At 41.1% G+C, this 20,875-nt stretch overlaps 1 protein-coding gene across 1 annotated transcript in view; it reads left to right on the top strand.

The window, feature by feature from the left end:
• The first annotated feature begins 5,748 nt into the window (after positions 1-5,748).
• Positions 5,749-20,875, top strand: part of SLC7A11 (solute carrier family 7 member 11) — a 59,619-nt gene continuing 44,492 nt past the window's right edge. Inside the window, exons 1-3 of the mRNA XM_063415196.1 lie at positions 5,749-7,429; positions 10,024-10,150; positions 14,192-14,307. Of these exons, the coding sequence (XP_063271266.1) occupies positions 7,153-7,429; positions 10,024-10,150; positions 14,192-14,307 (520 nt within the window). The 5' untranslated portion in view covers positions 5,749-7,152. The remainder of the gene's footprint in view (positions 7,430-10,023; positions 10,151-14,191; positions 14,308-20,875) is intronic.

The following is a 20,875-nucleotide window of genomic DNA, read 5'->3' as shown; positions in this document are numbered from 1 at the left end:
GTGGGTGCTCAGTAAAGGAGATATATATATTTATTCAGGATTGCATATTCAAGGGGAGAGGCATTTCAGTGTGGGAGAGGTTATGCAGTGGGAAGGATTTGCTTTAACTACAGAGACAGCTGACTAGATCTGTTTTCTGCTCTGCATATTAGCTCCAAATGTCAGCTCTGTGTGTTTGTTAAAGGGGAGTGAGTGTCTTTTATTTTATTGAATCCCTCTCTGCAACCATCCCCTGTGAGGGGAATGTTAGGGCCTTGAGACCTCTAGACAAGTGTGACCAATACTGATTAAATTCATTTATTTTAAGTCAAGAGCCCTCAGATTGTGCTTTCTTACAGAATCCTCTCAACTCTCCTCTTTGAAGTGTGAGCAAGGTGTTAAAGAATAAAACTCTGGGGTTAGTGTCCATTTTATTGTAAAGAGCCTATGATAAGAGTAGAAACATTTGATAGGAAAGCCTCCTCTCAATCTTTGTACCAGATTAAAGGTGGAAGGGGTGGAAAATGCTGGAAGTGGTGCATTATACACAGAGAGGCTTGAGCTGTTGGTTGTTTGTAAGTTTATATGTGAAGCATGAGTTTGAGATGTGCTTAGAAATCCATGTCAGTATTTTTGTTGTCCTGGAGACTGAACTTCTCAGGATCTGGGTAAACTGTACCTCCTCACAAATGTGGGGAGGGGGAAGAGGGCATATTTCTGGCATGGTAGCTGTTTTACACAAAATTTTAAAGTCTGGAAGAGGCAAATGAGAAATACCCTCATCAAGCCCTGGTACTGTGTCCATCTGCCATACATTGGCTTCTCAATCTTCTTACCAAATGTCACAATACATGGTGAAATTACTGTGCCTGAATAGGCAGGGTCTCTGAACAACAGATTGTGAAAGTGGAAAATAGGAAGTTCATTTTCAAAGTAAAAACCAGAGGCTGACCTCAGCACTAAAATGCTCCTCTCTGTTGAAGCGTGGGAATAATATATGGAGCTGCACCAGTACAAACTGCTGAAGCACCCTGGCAGTGCTCCAAGCAAGGGCTTTTTTTTCTGATGGAGTTTTTAATACTTCAAGAAGACAAAGTATGTGTATTTAGATGCCAATAAAGTGATTCCCTGTAGGATCCACGGGCTGCATTTCAACCCTGAGCTGCTGTGACTGTGTGAATGATTGACTGCCAGTCACCGCTGAAATATTTCTGGGTGTGTGTGTGCTTTTGCTTATCTGCAGGTTAAATCCCTCCTTGTGGTAAGCTCTGTCACTGCCTCAACCCTTAACTGAGATGCTTCTGTCCATCTCCATTGATGGAGATGTGCCACTGCTGCTAGAGAAGCCCTGACCACCCCAGAGCTCATCGACTGGAGCCTGACCTTGCTGCATTCATGACGTGCACAGTGCCTCAACCAAGATTTGTTTGGTCTCCAGACAAAAAATAATATCTACATTAAATGGCCCAAAAGGGAAAGAGTGCCAGTATTGCTGCATATGGCATCTGAGACAGGAATGAGAACAAAATGGGACCTGAAATTCCCATTACAATTATTCTTGGGTAAGAGTGTAGTTTTTCTGCTTAAGAAAAATCAAATAACTTTGTATGTGTTCTCTATCTAGTCTAAATTGTACACAGCAGAAGGAGAATGAGTTTGCTTAATCTGGTGGGATGGAAAAGTGACCTTCTGTTAAGGGTGGAGGTAAGGAACTGGGCTTCAGATTATGACAAAGGATCTGAAAGATTTCCCCACTTAGTGGTCAGTAAATTAAAACTTTGCTTACATTCTTGAATTCTTCTCTCCAAGATTTTGCACAGATTCTTCTCATAACAAAATTCAGCAGCTGAATCTACCTGTCACACCTGCGAACTGGGATAAGTATCATTAACCCTTTTAAAAAAAGAAAGGTATGATTTATATTGGTAAACCATGATTCATGGAAATTCAGCACCTGATCAAATGGAAGAGTAATGCAAATGGAAAATGATGCTGTATAATTGTATGAAAAATACAAATGAAAATGGAGTTGCTAAAGAGCCGAGGTTAAATTTGACAACCTATGCAGTTGTTGTAGGTTTTCTTCACGTTAGCTTTTTATCTACTGTGAAGAATTCTCCCACAAAAAATGGGGAAATGGGTTAGAAAACATTCTCAGTGCTAACTCTGTGTCTATCTGATTTTTTCAGAAGGTTTTTTTTTTTCTGAAGTGCCAATTAACTCTCTTCTCTTCACATGCCCAGCCTAGCCTGAGTCATCTGAAGTAAAATCCTGACTCCCTGAAGCTGCCAACAATCTTTCCATCATGCCAGGTATCTGGCAAATGCAGTTTTAATGGAAATTTACCCTGAGGTCTTGATTTCTTGAGTGCCATGGGATATCTCAGTGGTTGCATCCAAAAGCTGAGGAAAAATAACATGGGGACTCTGAAAATTGTTGTCTCATTCTGCTAATGAGAAATGCAAACACAGAAAGCTCAAAAATAATATTTATGTACAGCATTGCTTAGGTTATGGTTACATATAACCTGAAAATGAAAAATGAGACAAGACACACTCATATTTTCACTTCCACAGGGCTTCAGTGAGAACTGGCTTTCTCTCATGTGGAGCTTTCATGCTTGATACCAAGTGCTAATGATTCCTGTCTGCTTAAAAAAGACCCATTAAACTGTCAAACCATTCAGCCAAATTCATCATGTCTTTTGAAATAGAGCTTTAATAGTGAGAAAAATAGGAGGGATTTCTAAAATCGCTTTTTCTCTCCTTCTTTTCCAGCTGAAAATTGACTGGCAGCTATCAGCAAATTGAAGACATGGAAACTTTCAGAAGCATTTGCCTTCTAAACTGCTGTTGCCTGCAGTCTTCTTGCTATCAGATTTTTATTTGCTTCCTGCATTTTGTTGGAAGCTTTTGACTGAGAATACAGGAAAAAAATATTTGAATTGCTTTTGGATTTCTTATAGAGGCTCTATCTTATTTTAAAAATCTGTGAGCTGGATGTGTATTTCATTCCTTCTCATTTTTCCTTTTGCTGCTAAATACGTTTGTATCTAGCACAAAGTGGAATGCAAAATAATTGAGTAATTTGTAAGACTCTGACTGCAAAATAACACAACCCCCCCACATTCTCAGTAGTTCCATTTTTAACTAAAGATTTGTCCTGTAGTGGAGATAACAAAGTATTTTGATATTCTCACAGTTCTATGTTTGCATTAAAACTTTTAAAACCTGTCCCAATCTGCTGAGATTTTTATTACTTCATGATGATTTATTCTCAATGACATCTTAATTTTTAAATGTTTGTAGGTTTTTCCCCCTGCCCAATATTAGTTCTCTACAATAGGAGCTAAATTCCTTAGTCCAAACTTCTCAATGCTGGATTATCTACATGAAACAAATACTTTTAGGTATTTTGTCATCCTTTGACATTTGAAACCAGACTACTGCCTTCCTACAGGGCTGCTTTCTGAAGCTCACAAACAGCTTGGCATTATGCACAGAAGACTCAGATCAGTTTTCTAAACAGCATTTTTCATGCCGTGCCACCCACGTTATGAGAGTTTGGGGCTTTCCTCGCCTTTTCAGCCTTGCTGCACTTCCTCTTTTGTTCCTGTGTCTGCACTCAGAGTGGCAATGTGTGGCTGGAGCCTTGACTTGTGACCCTTTGGATTTGTTTGATGCAATAAGCTGATTGACAGATGCCTGGGAACGTTGTCAAGGTATGCTCTCTGCAGCTAGAAATTAGGGAATTTTTGTGGGCTTGAGAGCTGGAAGCTCAAGTTCAGGATTGAACTTCAGGTCCTTCACTCTGCTGCGTTCCTTGTAGCATTTCCATAAAGGTGAAAGCTTTTGTGTGTGTGTTTTGCAACATTCCCCAGGGGAAATACCAAATTTGTAGCTTCTTTGGGAAGATCCAGCTGCGTCCAGATGTTGGCAGGAACTCTATTAGTGTGACAAACGGGGGTAACACGGTGTCAGGTGTCTTCAGGCTGGGGTATTGTTATTTCCTGTGATGCTCAAGCACTGAGAGCAGTGGTGCAGCTGGCAGGAATTTTATTCACAGCGTGAGAGGCCACTGAGGGCACTCATGCAACCAGTCCAGGCTGCTGAATCCTCTGGCTGATGCTTTAGCTCTTTGCAGGGTGCAGGTGTGGGACTTGCAGGCTTTTCTGGTTTTTAAGGATTTTTGTTTGGAGCAGGCAGTGGATAGATTGGTCAGGGCTGGTGGTGGGATTCAAAGGGAAGCTGTTTCACAGTGATGATCTGATTTAAGCTCTAAAATGTTTATTCAGGAGAAAACGTCTGTGAACTGGAAAAAGAAAACAACCAGAGAGAAACAGTGAAAAGCTGTGCATAGTGCCAGATGCCAATAGAGGCTGAAGGTTTATTTTCAGAACATATTTTTTAGAAACATTGCTTCAAATAATTTCATCAGTCTAAAGAAAATTGCACCTTTTTGTTCTGTTTTTAGGGTGATTTTTTATGGAAGAAGGGGGCTATTCTGAGTGTTGGCCAGGTTAATCCCTGTGCTTTCAGAAAAGGTCTTTGAAAAGACACTGAACATTTTTTGTTGACTTTACATAGTGGGTCTTGCTCTGTGATGAATAATTGAAGTAAAAGTGGCTGGTGAGATACAAATAATCAGGAGAGATTTTGTGAGTATACTGTAAGTGGGGTCAGCAGACAGTTTTGACCTTCTTCCAGCTTCATGACCTCCTCAGGACTGGGCTCAGTTGATGGATAATTCTCATGAAATTCCCAGAATATAACAAATAAGTATTCCTTACCCTGAGTGGAACTAATAATTGGAAGTAAGGCTGGAACTCAAAGGAGAAAAGCTCCTATTTTTCTTATTTTTAGTGGATAGCATTGAGAAGCAGTGTGCACAAACACCCTCCCCGGGAAGGCTACAAATAATGTGATGGCTAGCAAGCTGCCAGGAGTTAGGAAAAGGGGATTTCTGCATCCAGCCTTCCTCTGGTCCTACCTTATAAATCATCCTGGGAATTTCTCAACATCCTAATCCTTGCATGCATGCTATCCCCACACTGGAGCAAGCACCCTTTTTTTTTTTCCCCTGTGTGGGAGAGTGTTAATTGCTATGCCCAGAGGGGAAACATGAATTCTTCTGGCTAGTAATCAGATGATATTTGAAAGCCATTTGGCTGCCCAGCATTTGTACTGGGTGGTTGTTGCAGACAACTGTCTTGCTGGGAACTGCCTTGGGGCTGTCTGGTTATTGAGCTTTTGGTTTGATCTTGGAAACAACTTCCTGTGCAAATAAAGGGTAAACCATTAGTTAAGAGTGTCTACCTTAAATTATCAGATGTTTGAAGATGTCATGTGCTTCTTCATTAAAAAACCTTTGAAAATTAAAATAAAGGTCAGCAGCCCAACTCAGCTCTCTGGTTAATGCTTTGTGCTGGTTTGATTTGATCCAGTTTGCCTGATTTTTTTGGGGAGCAGCCTGTGGAATGTGTATCAAGAGAAAAGGACTTGGCACAGCATGCCACCTAGTCCTGGCTTTACCAGTAGCCAGTGCCATGGAAACTGGTTTGGTTTGGACTCTGGGGTGACAGGGAAGGGAGGGATCAGCTACTGAGCACATCAGAGGCAGAAGTAAGATACATCCAGAAAACCTGAACTGCTCTGCAGTCAAAAGCTACAATCACTTTGCTTTTTACCTGCGTGCATTTAAACCAGATAAGCTCTTTAAATGCCTTCTTTTATCTTGGTGCCAAATATTTCAGGTGAGTTGTAACTGAAAATATGAGGCTTTAAAAACGCTGAAGTTTTACAGCTGCAGCATGTTGGTAGTGCAGGGTTTCTTCTTTCTCACATAACTTTGAAAGCACGGTTGTGCTCTGAGCTCAGTGCGTGCTTTTTGAAGGATAAAATGCTTTAACTGATTTTATTTCTACTCCCAAACCTAGGTACTAATTAAGCAATACCTGTAAGAGCAGTAACTGCAGCAATAACGTCTCACTTCACTGATCTAATCTGAAGCTATTAACAGCTGCAATAGCTATACCACCAAGAATTTTCCCCCTTTGGCATATAGTATAAAGCCTGTCCCTTGATTAGGTCAAAAGTGCTTGAAGTCTATTGATTTTTCTTTTTTTTTTTTTGCTTTGTTTTAGGAGAATGCACCTCTTTTTAACACCTCAGTTGCTCAGGTGAAGGGAATGTATTTTTGCATCTGATTACCTGTTTATCTGGTCAGGGGAGAGCACAAAATTCCCCTTCTGATTCCTGAGCTGTTTGGAGATGCTGCGCTCCGGGTGCTGCCTGGTCACACACACCAGGCGGCTGTAAACCTTTGCGGTGTAATTTTAACAAAGAGGAATTTTAACAAAGAATTTTAACAAATCCTCTGTGGAGATTTCCAAATTAGTAACACGGACGTGGGGCAGGCTGACCAGCTGCGACACCAGAAGTTCAGTCCCCGCAAACTTAACTTTTTTTTGAGAGTTTTCCAAGAATGAAATTGGATTAGACCCAGGAATGACATATCCTGTTTGGTTTCTTTTTCCCCTCGTGCTCTGACGGAGCTCTGTGTTTAGGCAGGCTTTTGTTTCTGGCTCTGAGCTGCTTTAAAAAAAAAAAAAAATTAAAAAAAATTAGGAGTGTGTCTCAGGGTGTCGAGGGTGATGTGCTTGCATTGATTGGCGAGGTTTAGCTGGAGTTCTTTGTTCTCACCACCCCCAGTCAGTTGCACAACATGCCTCTACAGTTTAAAAAGGAAAAAAGAAAGAGAAAAAAAAAAAAAAAAAAAAAAGAGAAATGCTGACTAATGCCAGCGGTTTCTCAAATGGCTGATGCAAACCTGGAGAATTTGCATCATCATTCAGCTAGAGTAACTTGGTATGACAAGAGCTTAAATACAAGTCCATGCGGAAGCTGAGCTGGTTTCCAATGATAGGGCAGGACCACGGTGTGGAAACGCAGGTGCTCCTGAGCTGGGCTTGGAGCTCAGCAAGGGCTCACACACTCTCCAAGGGCTTTGCTACCTGTGTGTAGGAGCAGTCGGAAAGATAAAGGAAGGCAGAGGAAGTGACAAAGTAGTTGGCTGCATAAAGAGGGAAAAAAAAACCAAACCAACACCTCCTTCAGTTTGTGCTGAAAACTTTTCTGCCTGTGCTTGCCAGCAGTGTGCTGGTGGCACTGGAGCATGTTTAGGAAAGCTGCTGTGCCCACGGTCTCTAATGGAAGCTACTTGCAGGGACAAGCCAATGGCAAGTTGTCCTCTGTGGACAGCGGGCAGCCAGCCCAGGAGGGAAAAGTTGTGCTGAAGAAGAAAGTGACGCTTTTGAGGGGGATATCCATCATAATTGGCACTATCATTGGAGCTGGCATCTTCATCTCTCCCAAAGGCATCCTGAAGAACACAGGCAGCGTGGGCATGTCCTTGACTGTCTGGACAGTGTGTGGTGTCCTCTCACTTTTTGGTAAGTCCCTGAAAAGTCTCTAATTGGTCTAGAGGGGCAGCTGGTGAATTATTGTGATTATTTCTCTGATTTTACCATTGGATAGAAAGGCAGAGTGCAGAGCTTGAGCACCAATGGGACTGCAGAAGGTCTGTGCTGCATGATGGGTTTGTGGAGTGCAAAGATTTGAAATCCCAGTCCCTCACTCCCAGCACCAGCCGATGAAAGCTGGAAACATAATTTTTTGTTTTTTTAATGGGTCCCTAAATGAACAGCAAAACCAAATGTGCTTTTTTCTCCTATAGAATATGCTATATGTATATTTTTCTCCTGTCTGTAAAGGGTATTTATGGTGTGTCTGTAAAGCCCCCAGCAGCTGGATGAGCACGCTGCTTGAACACCTCTGAAATGTTTAGACAGCTCAGCCTAGTTCCCTAAGGGCTACAGCAAGGTCTGAGAGGAATAATTCCCACTGTATGTAAGCCGTATTGGCATGAAGGGGAGCAAAACAATAATTCCAATAAATCCTCCTCCCAGCTTTTTTCTTCCTTCCTCACTCATGGTGTTGCTTTGAAAGACGGGGCTACAAAAAAACAGTGTGATGGAAGCAAATTCGCTCTGGGAGTTTTATTGCTGGCCCGCTTATTGTGGGAGTTTTTGTTAATTCTTTGTATTCTTGAAGAGTGTTGAATTCTGAAGAAGTCCAGTTAAGTTGTTCTGAACACAAAACCCTCATTCAGAGTGGAAAACCCCACCCTGGCCTCTGTGGCACAGAGGATTCATTGACCTATTTAATGAGTTAATCTCAAAGAAACTGAAGAACTAACATGAATATTGGCTTTATTTAAAAGGGAAACTGCTTGTTTACTGGCAGGAGGTGAAGAGGACAAAGAGGTACTAAGTGTCTACTTAATAGGCGGAACATGCAAATGCCACCTTGTAAATTGGCTCTGAGCTTCAAAGAAATATTCTTTACAGGTTAAACCCACCCAGAAAAAACAAACAGTCCCAGTAAGTTAAGAGGGGTCAGATGGTAAATGTGTGGGTACGATGTGCAGCATAATCTCTTGTACAAATGTGGAAGTCCTGCCCGCAACAAAATTCCCCTGTCAAGAAAAATCTCAGATGCTGTTTGTAACCCTGTCAAAAGACCTCGGTCTTTTGAGTTACTTAACCTAGAATTTGCTTAAGCACTGCATTCATGGCTGTACTTTCAGTAATAGTAATCTTCTGGCTGTAAAGTTAAGTTTGCACAAAAAAGAAAAACACAAAACAAAACAACCCCTCTCTCTTTTATCAGACAGATTTTTTAGGTCATTTTCCAGACCTCTAGATATGAAGAATTATGTAATTTGGCTCAGCAACAGGTAGTATCTTGTTCTCAGAATGGAGCTGTTATAGTTTGTTTGTTTTTTGGTTGTTCTTGGTTTTTTCCCTTAATATTTTGTTTTTTAGTTCCCTGCATGACTCAGTTGTAGTTAAATCACGTGTAGAGGTCACATAAGGTCTTGCTGAGGCTGTGTTTATAACATACATTAAAACACAATTTCATTTCATCCTGAACCTCTCAACAGAAGAGGCTGGCAAAAGAAAATGCAGAAACAACTTTTTTTAATGTGGCTGTAAGGGTTCCTTTAAACACATCTTCAGGTAGGCTAAAGAATAACAGATAAAAGTTGCCACATTTTTGCAAAATCCCCCAAAAACCAAATGAGCAGTGCTGGAGAATTTCTGATCATGTGGTACAGCTTTAATGGGCTTGTACATGTGATGTGGTTTTGACAGCTGCAGTTGTCTAAAAGTGTTGTGGTGTAAAGGAGAAGGAAGAGAGCTGAAATGAGTTAATGCATGTTGCTGATTTTAACTCTGTGTGATGCAGACCTGACAAACTTTATTACTGTTTATTGCTGGCTTCTCAGGGTCTTCCAAGAGGGCTGCCCATGTTTATTGGTTGTGGAACTATTGCTGTGCTCCACCTGTGAATCCCTGGCTTTGTAACTGATGGTTCCTGACTTTTCACTGCATTTGTAGTACACAAAAACACCCCACCAGTGTTGAAAAGCCCTGACTGAGCGACCCCCTGAGTTTTGTATGTAAGATGTTAGGGGTACTGCTGAGGAAAATTCTTATTCTGCAGGACCTGCTTCCAAATTTTGGCCATTTGGTTGCTTTTGTCAATGGCTGAGGAGAGGTAATACAGTTTTCAGGCCTTCAGAGTTTGAGCCAGGCATCTCTAAAGCTGAAAGGAGTAGAACAGCCTTTGATATCAAGCAAATGTACCAGAAATCTTTCATTTAGTGGTGCAGTCTGGCTGCCTGGGAAGCAGGGTGGCTGGTGTGACATCCCAGTTTTGTTGTCCCTCTTCACAAGATGCAGAGTAGTAACAGCACTCACTGCAAATAGCTTGTCCAGTGGCTTTAAACACAACTGGATAAATGGTTTGGTTTACGTAGCCTGTCTAGCTGAATGAATTAAAACTTACAAAATTCGTTGGAAAAAACCTAAAGTATATAAAAAGTAGTGGTGATACCATGACAGCTCTGTTGTTTAGGCTATAAATGTTTTGATAGGTGTTTCTGGACATCTCTCATGTTGGCACTGCTGCATTCTCACAGGTGCCCTCTGCTATGCTGAACTGGGAACGTGCATTAAGAAATCTGGTGGTCACTACACCTATATCCTGGAGGCCTTTGGCCCCTTACCTGCCTTTGTGAGGGTCTGGGTTGAACTACTCATCATTCGGTAAGTGTAAAAGACTCTTTCTTTTCTGATAGCACTTGTCAGTTGTTAAAGAAAAATCTCTGATATATATTGGGGAAAAAAAAAAGAAATCAAATGTATTTTGGTCAATTAACTGTGTTCTTTTACTATGATTGCTTCAGAGGGTTAAAAAACGCTGTTCTGCTCTTCGGCTTTGAAGTGTTCAAGGAGACACCTGTGCATATATGGGGGAGATAAGAAAACTGCCTGCCACAAAAATTCAATTATTTGCCTTAATTTTGCTAAGGTTACTATGTCCATTGGTGTCACTAATGATGTTTTTAGCTACACTTAGATACAGAAAAGTGAAAGAAGGAAGTCACCTTTACCTTTTCTCAGTTTTGGCACTGTCTTCTGGAGCAATTACTGTTTGTAGGTACAGGAATAACTCCTGGTAAAACTATTGCCCTGTAGTTTTCAGAGTTAAGGGCACCATGTATGCTTTATATGACAGATTGGGCCCTGAATTTTTGCTTTTGTGGGATGCTGGAGAAGTTGACTCTTACTTTGAAAAACACTTATTGGCTAAATAAAGACACATTGTCTTCACTCACTGAAAATGTCCAGTATATGGACAAATGCCTTGGTGTGTAAGCCTGTGACTCATGCAGCCTTTGACGCTGTGCAGAGGAATTACAATGTGAAGGTGTTGAATCACATAAAAGAAACTTTCATAATGTAAATGGATCAACGTATCAAACTCACGTGTAGCCTCTCTTTTTATTTTTACTGTTTTGCTGAGTTTGGAGATCTGTGTACATGTAGAACAGGGCGACTCACTTGTATAAAATGGCTTTGGGAGTGCTCCATCCCCGCCTCAGGGTGGTTAGCACTGCTTTCCCCTCTCTTCCGAAATCAGCAGATTAGTCACAAAGGAGGCACAAGCCTCATTTCCAATCACAACTGTGTTTACATAACACCGACAAGTTCCAGCACAGACTGCTGGGTTTGAAAGTGCTGACGGTGCTGAGTCATTATGAAGCTATAAATCCTGAGGTTGTCTCCAGAGGAAATAGCTCTGTGTGTCGGATGGTCCAACACACCCTCCTCAACAAAACGTAACCTTTGAGTTAACTGCATAATTTCCATCAAATGCGATGGAAGGGCAGATGTCTGGACTGTATGAACCTTTTGCCAAAAAGGAAAATCAGGCAGTGGAAGGAGAGCTGTGTTTTCACGGTGCTGTGAACAGCTCTATCATTTCACATCAGAGAATCAACAAAAGGGAACAGCATTAGAAACCCCCCCTTCAATCTGCACCTTGCCCAACAGAGGCAACTTATTAACCTAGGCACAAACACCCACGAGAAACCAGGCATCATAAATTCCTTTCCTCACAGAATAACTATTTTTTTACGTATGACAGTGTCCCAGGAGCGTTGTGAAAATTCTTCTAGTCATTGTGATCTGCCCCACACCCAGAAAATAATCATGTTGCATGGGAGAGAACATCAGTGTGCTCTTTAATCACCCCATCTGAGAGGCAGCAGGGAAGGCATACGTGTTGTAACTTGTGATGATCAAAGCAGCACTGCTGAAACTCTGTGTAAGAGTTTTATATCTGAGCTCCTGCATCAGGAAACTAATTGGCTGCTACTATCAAAGAACTTGAGACCTCATATGTGTTTATTTTTTGTTTTCAGCGGAGGAAGTTGCACACACATATCTCAGCTAGGCTGGGTTTTCTTTTGAAAAATTGCAGGATTATCACATTCGTGGGCTGGTGGAGGAGTCACAACCAAAGCAGACTTTTCCTGCTCTCATACATCTCTGTAAAACCACAGCTTGACAGTGGTGGACACACTTGACTGCTCTGCCCATGTACTAATTGGTTCTGCCTTACACTCCATTGCTCACCCAGTGCAACTGCAAACCTTTTTCTCTCCCAAAGCCAGGCTGGGTGTGTTTTATATATATTTATACCCCTTTAAAAAACCCCCAACAACTACTTTCCAAACAAATGAGGGTGGCAGTGTGAATGCATTGTCTGTAGAGCTGCACTGTGGTGGTTGCTGAACAAAGGCTGGATCACAGTGTGCTGCCAGGTGCCTGACTCACCTGTGTGTGTGCTGGGACCCTGTCCTGGCCCTCACCTGGTGTCTTCCTGTGTCCCTGCCCTTCAGAAAAAGCTGGTTATTCTCCCTGCTCCTGAGCACACAGCTATTGAGGCCTGCCAGCCTGCCCCTGCTACTGCAGTCTAAAGGAAAAGCATAGAATTAGTGAGGTTGGAAAAGACCTACAAGATCTTTGAGTCCAACCATTAACTCAGCACTGCTGACCCTGCCACTAAGTTGTGTCACTAAACACCCCATCTGTGTAATTTTTTTAATACTGCTCCATTCTTTGAACTTTTGTCTCCACTGGTTGACTGCACTCCCAGCAACATCTCCCCTGAGACGTGGGAATGTTGGAGGTAGGGCTGTTTATTAGAGGGGTAATTTAGGAGCTGTGTTTTTAAAGTGGTGTGGATAGCAGGGAGCAGCTTCTTTAAAAAGGCTTTTTCTTGAAATGGGAGGGTAAAATCCAAGTTCTGGGCAAAGGGGCTGAGACTGAGGAAAAAAGTCTGGGACAGCTCCAAAGATCTGATCTTTAATCTGATCTGGGGCACTCCAAAACTACTTATAGCAGGCTGCATGCAGTACTTGAAAACTGGACACCTGGTGATCTTCTGATATGAAATAGAAATATTGCTCTGAGGTAAAGTCAGTAAATGTCTGTGAAAACCCAGACAAAATTTGCAGAGCCATTTGCTGGCCAGTGAGAGGAACATTCCCGTGCATGGGAAATGCACTTGCAGCAGCCCTTGCTCATCCATGCAGAAACTTTCTGAGGAAGATTGTTCTGTTCTGTGCTGCTCTGCAGCTTGGTCCAACACAGTGTGTGACTTCTGGGTTGAGCCATAACACAAAGAAAGTGGGTTTTGTTTCCAAGGTGCAAGTCCCTTGTGGAAAATTCTCTTATTGCTTGATGGAGAACAACAACATTTCTGCAGAATTTTTACCCTGTTTCATAGAATTTTTATCAAAATTTGTGAAGTGAGGCGTTGCAGATTTTTTTCACAAGAAAATTGCATGGACTCCTGTTCAACTTAGAAATCCTTTGAGAACCATGTGCCTTTCTGTCCTAGTGTGTATGTGATAAACCACAGATTCCATCAACTCTCCTAAAAAGGGTGGAAATGTCCTCCCAGATGGAACATGAACAGTAACAGGCACAGGCTAATTTGCTACTAATGTGTGTCAGTGCTAAGGCTGCTGTCAAACAATTAGCTTCTCTCAAAGAGAAAGGCTGTATATTATGAGCATTTCAAATTTGTGAATGCAACAACTTTGTGGGGTGTTGGAGAACTTAACTCACTATGAAAAGCACTAACAGACCAAATAAAGAAACAACATCATGTCTTTCCTCATATTCCTTTGTTTTATGGTATTCTATGTTGTACTACAGGGATTTCTGCTTCTGCTTGCAGTGCTAGGAATTGTTGGTCAATAAGAGGAACAAATTCTGTTTGTATTTTAGAAAATCCCATTTGGACTGTCTCAGAATTTAATAAAAGACCTGGGTAGATTTTGGGTACTTGTTTTAGTAAACCAGAATTCTCAGCTTGAATGAAATTCATTTGCTTGTGTCTCTGAGGGGTGAGATATACCTGGCCACTAAAATTCATTGACTTTTGTGCAGGGTGTTGCCCATGTAATCTTATTCTGTTTATGTTCAATTCAAGTGAGTGAAGATTTCTACTGATACTTTTCCTTTTTTGATTATGACTGCTTTGCAATATGGAAGTTGTGAGAGCCACCCTGGTAAGAAGTGTAGCTGTCAAGATCAGAATCACTGAGTAGTGATTAATATTCAGATATTAATATTAATAATATTCAGATATTATGGTACATGTCAGCAAAGCTGCAAGAAAACCAACATTAATGTTCACAGTTCTCTGCCAGTGAAGTTACAGCATGATCCAATAAGAACAATAACTATGTAGTATTGCAGATTAATTTTGTGACTTTGTTTTCACCCTAGCCCTGCTGCCACAGCAGTGATTTCATTGGCATTTGGACGCTACATCTTGGAACCTTTCTTCATGCAGTGTGAAATCCCAGAACTTGCAATTAAACTCATTACAGCTGTCGGCATCAGTGAGTATCCAATTTTAGGTTCCAGGGAAGGCTAAAGATGATATAAATCAGAAAAAAAAATAAAATAGCACACTGAGCAGGTAGTTGTTTAATGTAAATCATTAATTACTGTACATCCAGTGCCAGGGGCACCTGTGTGACATTTTGCCTGGGTGTGTTTGTGAACAAAGGCAGGAGCAAAAAGAATAGCAGATTTTATCAATGGCAGGGAAAAATCTGTTGGAATTAACGGCCAAATTTTCATTATTTTTGTAGAAGCAATTTCAGTCCCTTAGAGATACGGAAGAATGATTACCTGCTTTGAGGGCTTTGCTCTACCTTGGTTTTTTGGAGGCAGTTGAATGCCAAATATGATGTCATGAAGAAATGTAGTTCTCTTGAGTGCAGATAGGCAATGTGAAGTCATCTTCCTTAGTCCCACTCTTTCCATCCTGGCAGTAATCCTTATTGAGGCACAAATGGTTCAGAATGCAGGAACTGAATTTTGGGAGCAGAACGTGCAGCCTGGTGCATGGTTGTTGCTGGCTTGCTGTCCTACACTTGCTAATTTGTAGTTAGTGTAGAAGGGATCATTTAGGGTTACAGAAATGTTTGCAGTGGAAAGAGGGACACTGCCCTGAGAGCAGAGGCTTTGTGCCTGGGCTGGTGTGGAGGATGTATGAAAAGGGAAGGCACTAAAGGTGTTGGAGTGGGACTCTGGAGCTTGTGGCATTAGAGATTTGTTTCCAGGTCGTCTGGTCACTGCTGAGGGTGCTCCTTGTGGGCACACATTGGAATTCAGCTGTGCTGGGAGGGAGTGCAGAGCAGACCTGAGTAATTAGTGACAGCGTGTTCCTTTCAATTTGCTCAGTGCACATATCAGAAACAAAAAGACTAGAAAAAGGAATTAAGACATGCAAAATGATCAAAGGCCTACAGGAGACCCTTCAGTTTTGCACAATAATAGGTTCAGATGACTTTTTCTTTCTTCGGGGCAAGGAGTTCAATTGACATTGAAATTTCCAGTCTCCAGGTTACTGTGGCTTTTTGTGGGAGTTTTCTAGGTGAGATTTCCTTTCTGCTGGGAGTGTTAAAAAATCCGTATGTGACTGCATTCCTCTCCAACTTAATTATGCACAAACTATAGGTTTCATAGGAGTAATTGAATTAGGGGTTTGAGTTTTGAGGTCAATGACTTTTTACAGCTACATCTGTCTAAAATATTTCAGAGTGAAACAGATGTTCAGCAACGTTAAGGTCACTGAGACAGAAGGAATGTTAAGTGAGGACTCCATCAAAGCATTTTGTTAATTGCATGTGATTCAAGCACAATAGGTGAACAATCTGAAATATGTTTTTATTGCTTGCAATTTAAGTGAAAATCTGTGTGATAAGCCATTGGCAAAATAATTGAACAAGTAAATGGCGTTGCAGGGGAGGTGGAGTTAGGCTGAAATAATCACAGCCTTAAGGGAGAGGGGAGGTCACAGCAGATGCTCCTGTACAGAGTGGGTCTGTACAGCACAGGTAGGGTGAACTGATATCTCACTGAAAGTAGAGATTCTTGTAGGAAATTTGTATTGCTGAATGGGATGAGGCTGAGAAAAACAGTGAAATGCCAGACTGAGGCTTTACTCTTTGCACTAAGCTCCACAGTGGAGTTTCATTTCAGTTCTTAGAACTTCTGCACTTTAGCTCAGTGATCCCAGAGTGTTCTCCTTGTATGGTAAGGATCAGCTGCTGGGGGGTAATTGTTATGAATGTTTGGTGTTGGGCATGCGGGCAGTGATAGGTAAGATTAAGTTGGTGAGCTGAACAGACACTTTGGAGCCCTGAAGATCATATAATCCAATATAATGGTGCAAAAAGTAGTATTTGTTTCCACTTCAGATTTTAAATTAATCAGAAAGTGAAATGACATGCCCTTTTTCTTTTTAGCCATGCCTGGTCCCTTTCCCTCCTTGCCTGATGAGAGAGCACTGGTTGTGTGTATGTCTTTATTGCACAGGGAAAGGCAGTGGGATGCACCACTGAACTCTGCCCTTGGCTGAGACTTTGCTCCATTGTTTTACCTTGTCATTTCTCATTGTACTTGAAAGGAGAGTGGGAAATTTTGAAAAATCTTCAGGTGATCCCCTGATCCCAAACACAATCAGTCTTATCTAAACAATTTCTTACAGATGTTTGTCTAAACTGGCCTAAAAATCTGCAGTGTGAGAGTTTTGTAAACCCTCATTAGTATTGTAGACCAGTTTTTTTTTTCTATCCCTGTCACAATACAGATTTTCTCTTTCTTTTTTTTCTTTTTTTTCCTCCCCACCTGGATCTCCATTGATGCATCTTAATCCTATTATTAAAAGGTTGACTGAGATGGATGCAACTAGGATTATGTTGGTGAGTGGCAAATACTATTGCTTCTCCACCAGCCACCAAATATATTTCTTGTAGAGGGGCTGCAGCCATTCTGCTCCCCACCATTTCCCCTCTGTGCCTCTTCAGTGAAAAAGGAATGATGGTGCAGAGGAGATCTAGATCAGATGAGAGTTAAAATGCAGCTACTGGACATGGTGACATTTTAAAAAGTCCCTTGTTCTTGCTTTATTATTTATAGAAAAAAGACATGCTGGGCACAAAATTCCCCTCAAAATCACCTGTTCAGAGCATTCTTGAACAATCTGTAAAAACAAATGTTCTGTTCTACAATATGCTGCTTTCATTTTAGTTGCCCTCATTATGGTTTTTCTCCTTTTAACAAGACCAACCAACCAAAATGTCCAAACATTTCAATGTCTCAGTAGGAACAAGGATGCTTGTGTGGAGTTTCTTTTCAGATGCCACAGCTTTCTGAACCTCTGAAGCAAAACCTTCCTGTTCTTTTCAAGCTTAGAAGTCAATTAAATTTATTTGGTGTTTCTGAAGCAAATCTTCACGAGGAGGAAAACCTAGATCAAATACTGGATATACAGATCTCAGTTTGTCAGTTTGCCATAAACTTTTCCTCAACTCGGTTAATTTAACTGTATGTGAAAGAAGAGCAGATATCTCAAAGATTTTTATTACACTATACATTTCACAGACTCACAGAATCATAGAATGGTTTAGGTTGGAAAAGATGTTAAAGATCACCCTGCCATGGGCAGGGACATTTTCCACTAGATCAGGTTGCTCAAAGCCCCATCCAGCCTGGCCTCGAACACTTCCAGAGACAGGATATCTCATTACTACAATTTTATGGAAATAAATGGCCAGGTAGAGGAGAGAGAAGCTGGATGTGCTCCAGCAGAGGGAAGGACAGCTGAAGAAAATGCAAGCAGGAGAAAAACCCTTCTGACTCCTCACTTTGTTCCAGCAGGACAAAATAGCTCCAGGATACAAAGAAAAAGATGTTGTCCGCCTTTGTTCTGATGCTGAAATTGGTCTTTTTAGGAGTAAGAGTTTAAAACTCATTTTTCTCTTGAAGTGAATGTTGATAGACTCCTCTGTATTTATTGTTTCTTGACATGAAGAAACATCTTATCACTATGCCTATCATTGCAAAAAAGGCACTATATTCCCCTATATTCATATATTGCTTTATTTGTATCTATTAATTCTTCTCCTAATGGTCAACTTAAATATAATGGTAACCGGAAGGGATAAATTACACTGTGCAAAGGTATCAAACTGTTCTATCAATATATAGTCCAAATAAGAACTGAGCCTGTTCCAAACTTTTCACATGGCCTCTGTACCAGAAAGCAGATAAACAGGTTTCAGCTATTAAAAACTGTGAGACTGAAAATCACCTGAGTTTTTGCACTAATTCATATGTGTGTTCTGGGCATTTTACACTGATATAATTTCCCCCTCTTTTATTTTTTGGGGGAAGTCTGCCAAAAAACTCAAACACCCCCAGCTTTGGCTGTTAAAGTTATGCATGAAAACTGAGATTAGCTGTACAGGTCTATCAGTGCTTGCTGGGAAATACTTCAGTCCCAAGTTTTATTGGTATCTATGTGAGTTTATAATTAGATGCCTTTTTTCCCCTCATCATGGCAGATGTTGCAGATGCCACTCTCTACTGCTGACAGTCTCCAGACAAGCAGTTTACATTAAAATATCTCTTGGCTAGCAGGGATATGCTCTGATAGGTGATTTTGTGCTTCCTGTGACTTTTAGTTGGCTCATTAGGGTCTGCAAATTGAGGGTATTTTTTTTTTTTAATTCCCTCACCCTAAAAGTCTGACAAGTTATAGGAGAGCAGTTTTCTTGGTCTCCTGCTGAGGCAATGGTACACATATATTCTGAAAAGTAGGCCAGGATGTAATGGTCTCTGCTGCTTCTCCTCTTAGGTTTTGTTATCCATCTATAGCTGTGCCTGTGGGAAGGAGAGAAATGGTGAAAAACATGCTTGGTGTTTCCATTGTGTTTGATTGTTCATGAACCCCACTTTGTTCTGCCTCCACACTCCTCTTGGTTAGGATTCATCTTGTTTTTATGGATGTATTTAGTTTAGGTGATCTGTCAGTGGAGAAAGAGGAACTTCCTGCAGGTAAACACTCTCATCTGGGATAGGCATCTCACAGAGGTATTGTTATTCATCCTCTGCAGGTAACTGTCCTCATTGAGGATGCAGCCACACTTAATGCCTGACTTTTAGTTAGAAAAGTTACACCTGAGCCCTCCTTTCACTGCCCTTTTTCTGAGGAGCTGCTGCTCCTTCTGATATTTGCTGTGGTCCCTTATCAAAGTGTCTGCAATCACTTTTTCTAAATATCTCCAACAGGCCTTATTCTGAAGACTAATGGCCACAGTCCCAGGATACAATGTCCTTGCTGAACCCTGGCACAGCTCTCATCATCTTTCCTTGCTTTTTAGCAGCTTTCTTCATGACTCCACTTCCCCTTTGCCTTTCTCTACCCAGCTGCTCACACAATCAGGACTGTGGTGATGGTACTCGTGTAAACCTCACATTTCTAAACAAGTGCCATGCAAACAGAACCATTAAGACTAAATATTTTATTATAAAATACTACTACTATTATCAGTAGTATATAATAAGTAATAATGTATTTATATTATGTAATATTATACTATATTATAAAGAAGGCTGTGGGCTCTTATAGCCTAATAAGTACAATAAAATAAAATTTAAAAAAATATAAAACTGGTCTCAAATTTTCTAAGCACTTAAGTCTCAGCCCTACAACCTGAATTACTACGAGTGGAGTCCTCCAACTCTGCATTTACTCTTATGAAGGACCCTCAAGGGACTTTTTACAAGGGCAAGCAGTAGTAGGTGTCCTGGTTCCAGCCAGGTTAGAGTTGATTTCTTCTCAGTGGCTGTTACAGAGCTGTGTTTTGGATTTGGAATGAGAATGGTGTTGGGTAACACGCTGATGTTTTGTTTTTTTTGCTAAGCCCAGTTTATCCATGGCCAAGGACATTTTCTCCCTGCCTCCATGCTCTGCCAGTGAGGAGGTTCACAAAAGAAACTGGGAAGGAGCATAGGTGGGACAGGGGCTCTGAACTGACCAAAGGGATATTCCATACACAGAACATGATGTATAAACTGGGAGGATTTAAATGGAAGGGCATCTGATCTGGGTTTGGAATGGGAGCCTGGCTCTGTTCAGTGGGTGGTGAGCAATTGTGTTGTGCAGCACCTGCTTCTTTTCCTTTTTGTTATCATTATCATTTACCATTATTACTGTATTTTACTTTGTTTTCAATTATTAAGCTGTTCTTATCACAACCCACAAGTTTTACTTTGATTCTCCTCCTCATTCCAGTGGGTAGGGGGTGACAGGGGGGAGCTGAGCAAGCAGCTGCCAGGTTTAATTTCCATTTGGGCTCAAACCATGACAAGAGGATGAGGGAAATGCTTCAAACTGGAAAAGGGCTGCTTTAGATTAGATACATGGAAGAAATTTTTGTGTTGTGGGTGGTAAGACTCTGGCACAGGTTGTCCAGAGAGGTTGTGGCTGATCCATTCCTGAGCTGTCTGAGGCCATGCCATCCCCAATATTCTCATCTGTGTATCAGGAAGGTGAAACCAGTGCATTAGAAATCCTGGAGGAGCTCTCCCTGCTCATGTTACCTGCTCTGACCTGTGCAAGGTGACAGATGATTACTGCAGTCAGCTTGAACCCTGGGTAAGCTGGAGATCAAATTGCAGATTCTCTTACACAAAAACCCCTCCTCCTTGATATTCTCTTGTGCTCTGGTCCACGCCTGGGCTTCACTTTCTACAGAAGAAAAGTGTGATATCCTGAGTTTTCTAGGAAAATTAAAATAAACTAGTACTTGACAATGACATTAGATTTTTTTATAACTTCAACATTTCTGGTCAAATGAATATTTTAAATATATTCTGCTTTAATGACAGTTGTTAGTGTTGCAGGTAATCAAGCCGCAGGAAAAGAAGGGGAGACTCAAACAACACTAATATTCATCAGCAACCTAAAGGGATCTTTTAAAATTTAAATGAGTCAAGATATGTCAGTGAAATATTGGAACAATAGAGTAATGAATCAAGGCCCTGGGATTTTCTAGTGCCTGCCAAATATAGGTACACAAGGAAGTAAAAAAGCAAAAAAAAAGGCATTTG

The sequence above is a fragment of the Prinia subflava genome, chromosome 18 (assembly GCF_021018805.1).
Source record: "Prinia subflava isolate CZ2003 ecotype Zambia chromosome 18, Cam_Psub_1.2, whole genome shotgun sequence".
Lineage (NCBI taxonomy): Eukaryota > Metazoa > Chordata > Aves > Passeriformes > Cisticolidae > Prinia > Prinia subflava.
This window is presented reverse-complemented; position numbering and strand designations above follow the sequence as displayed.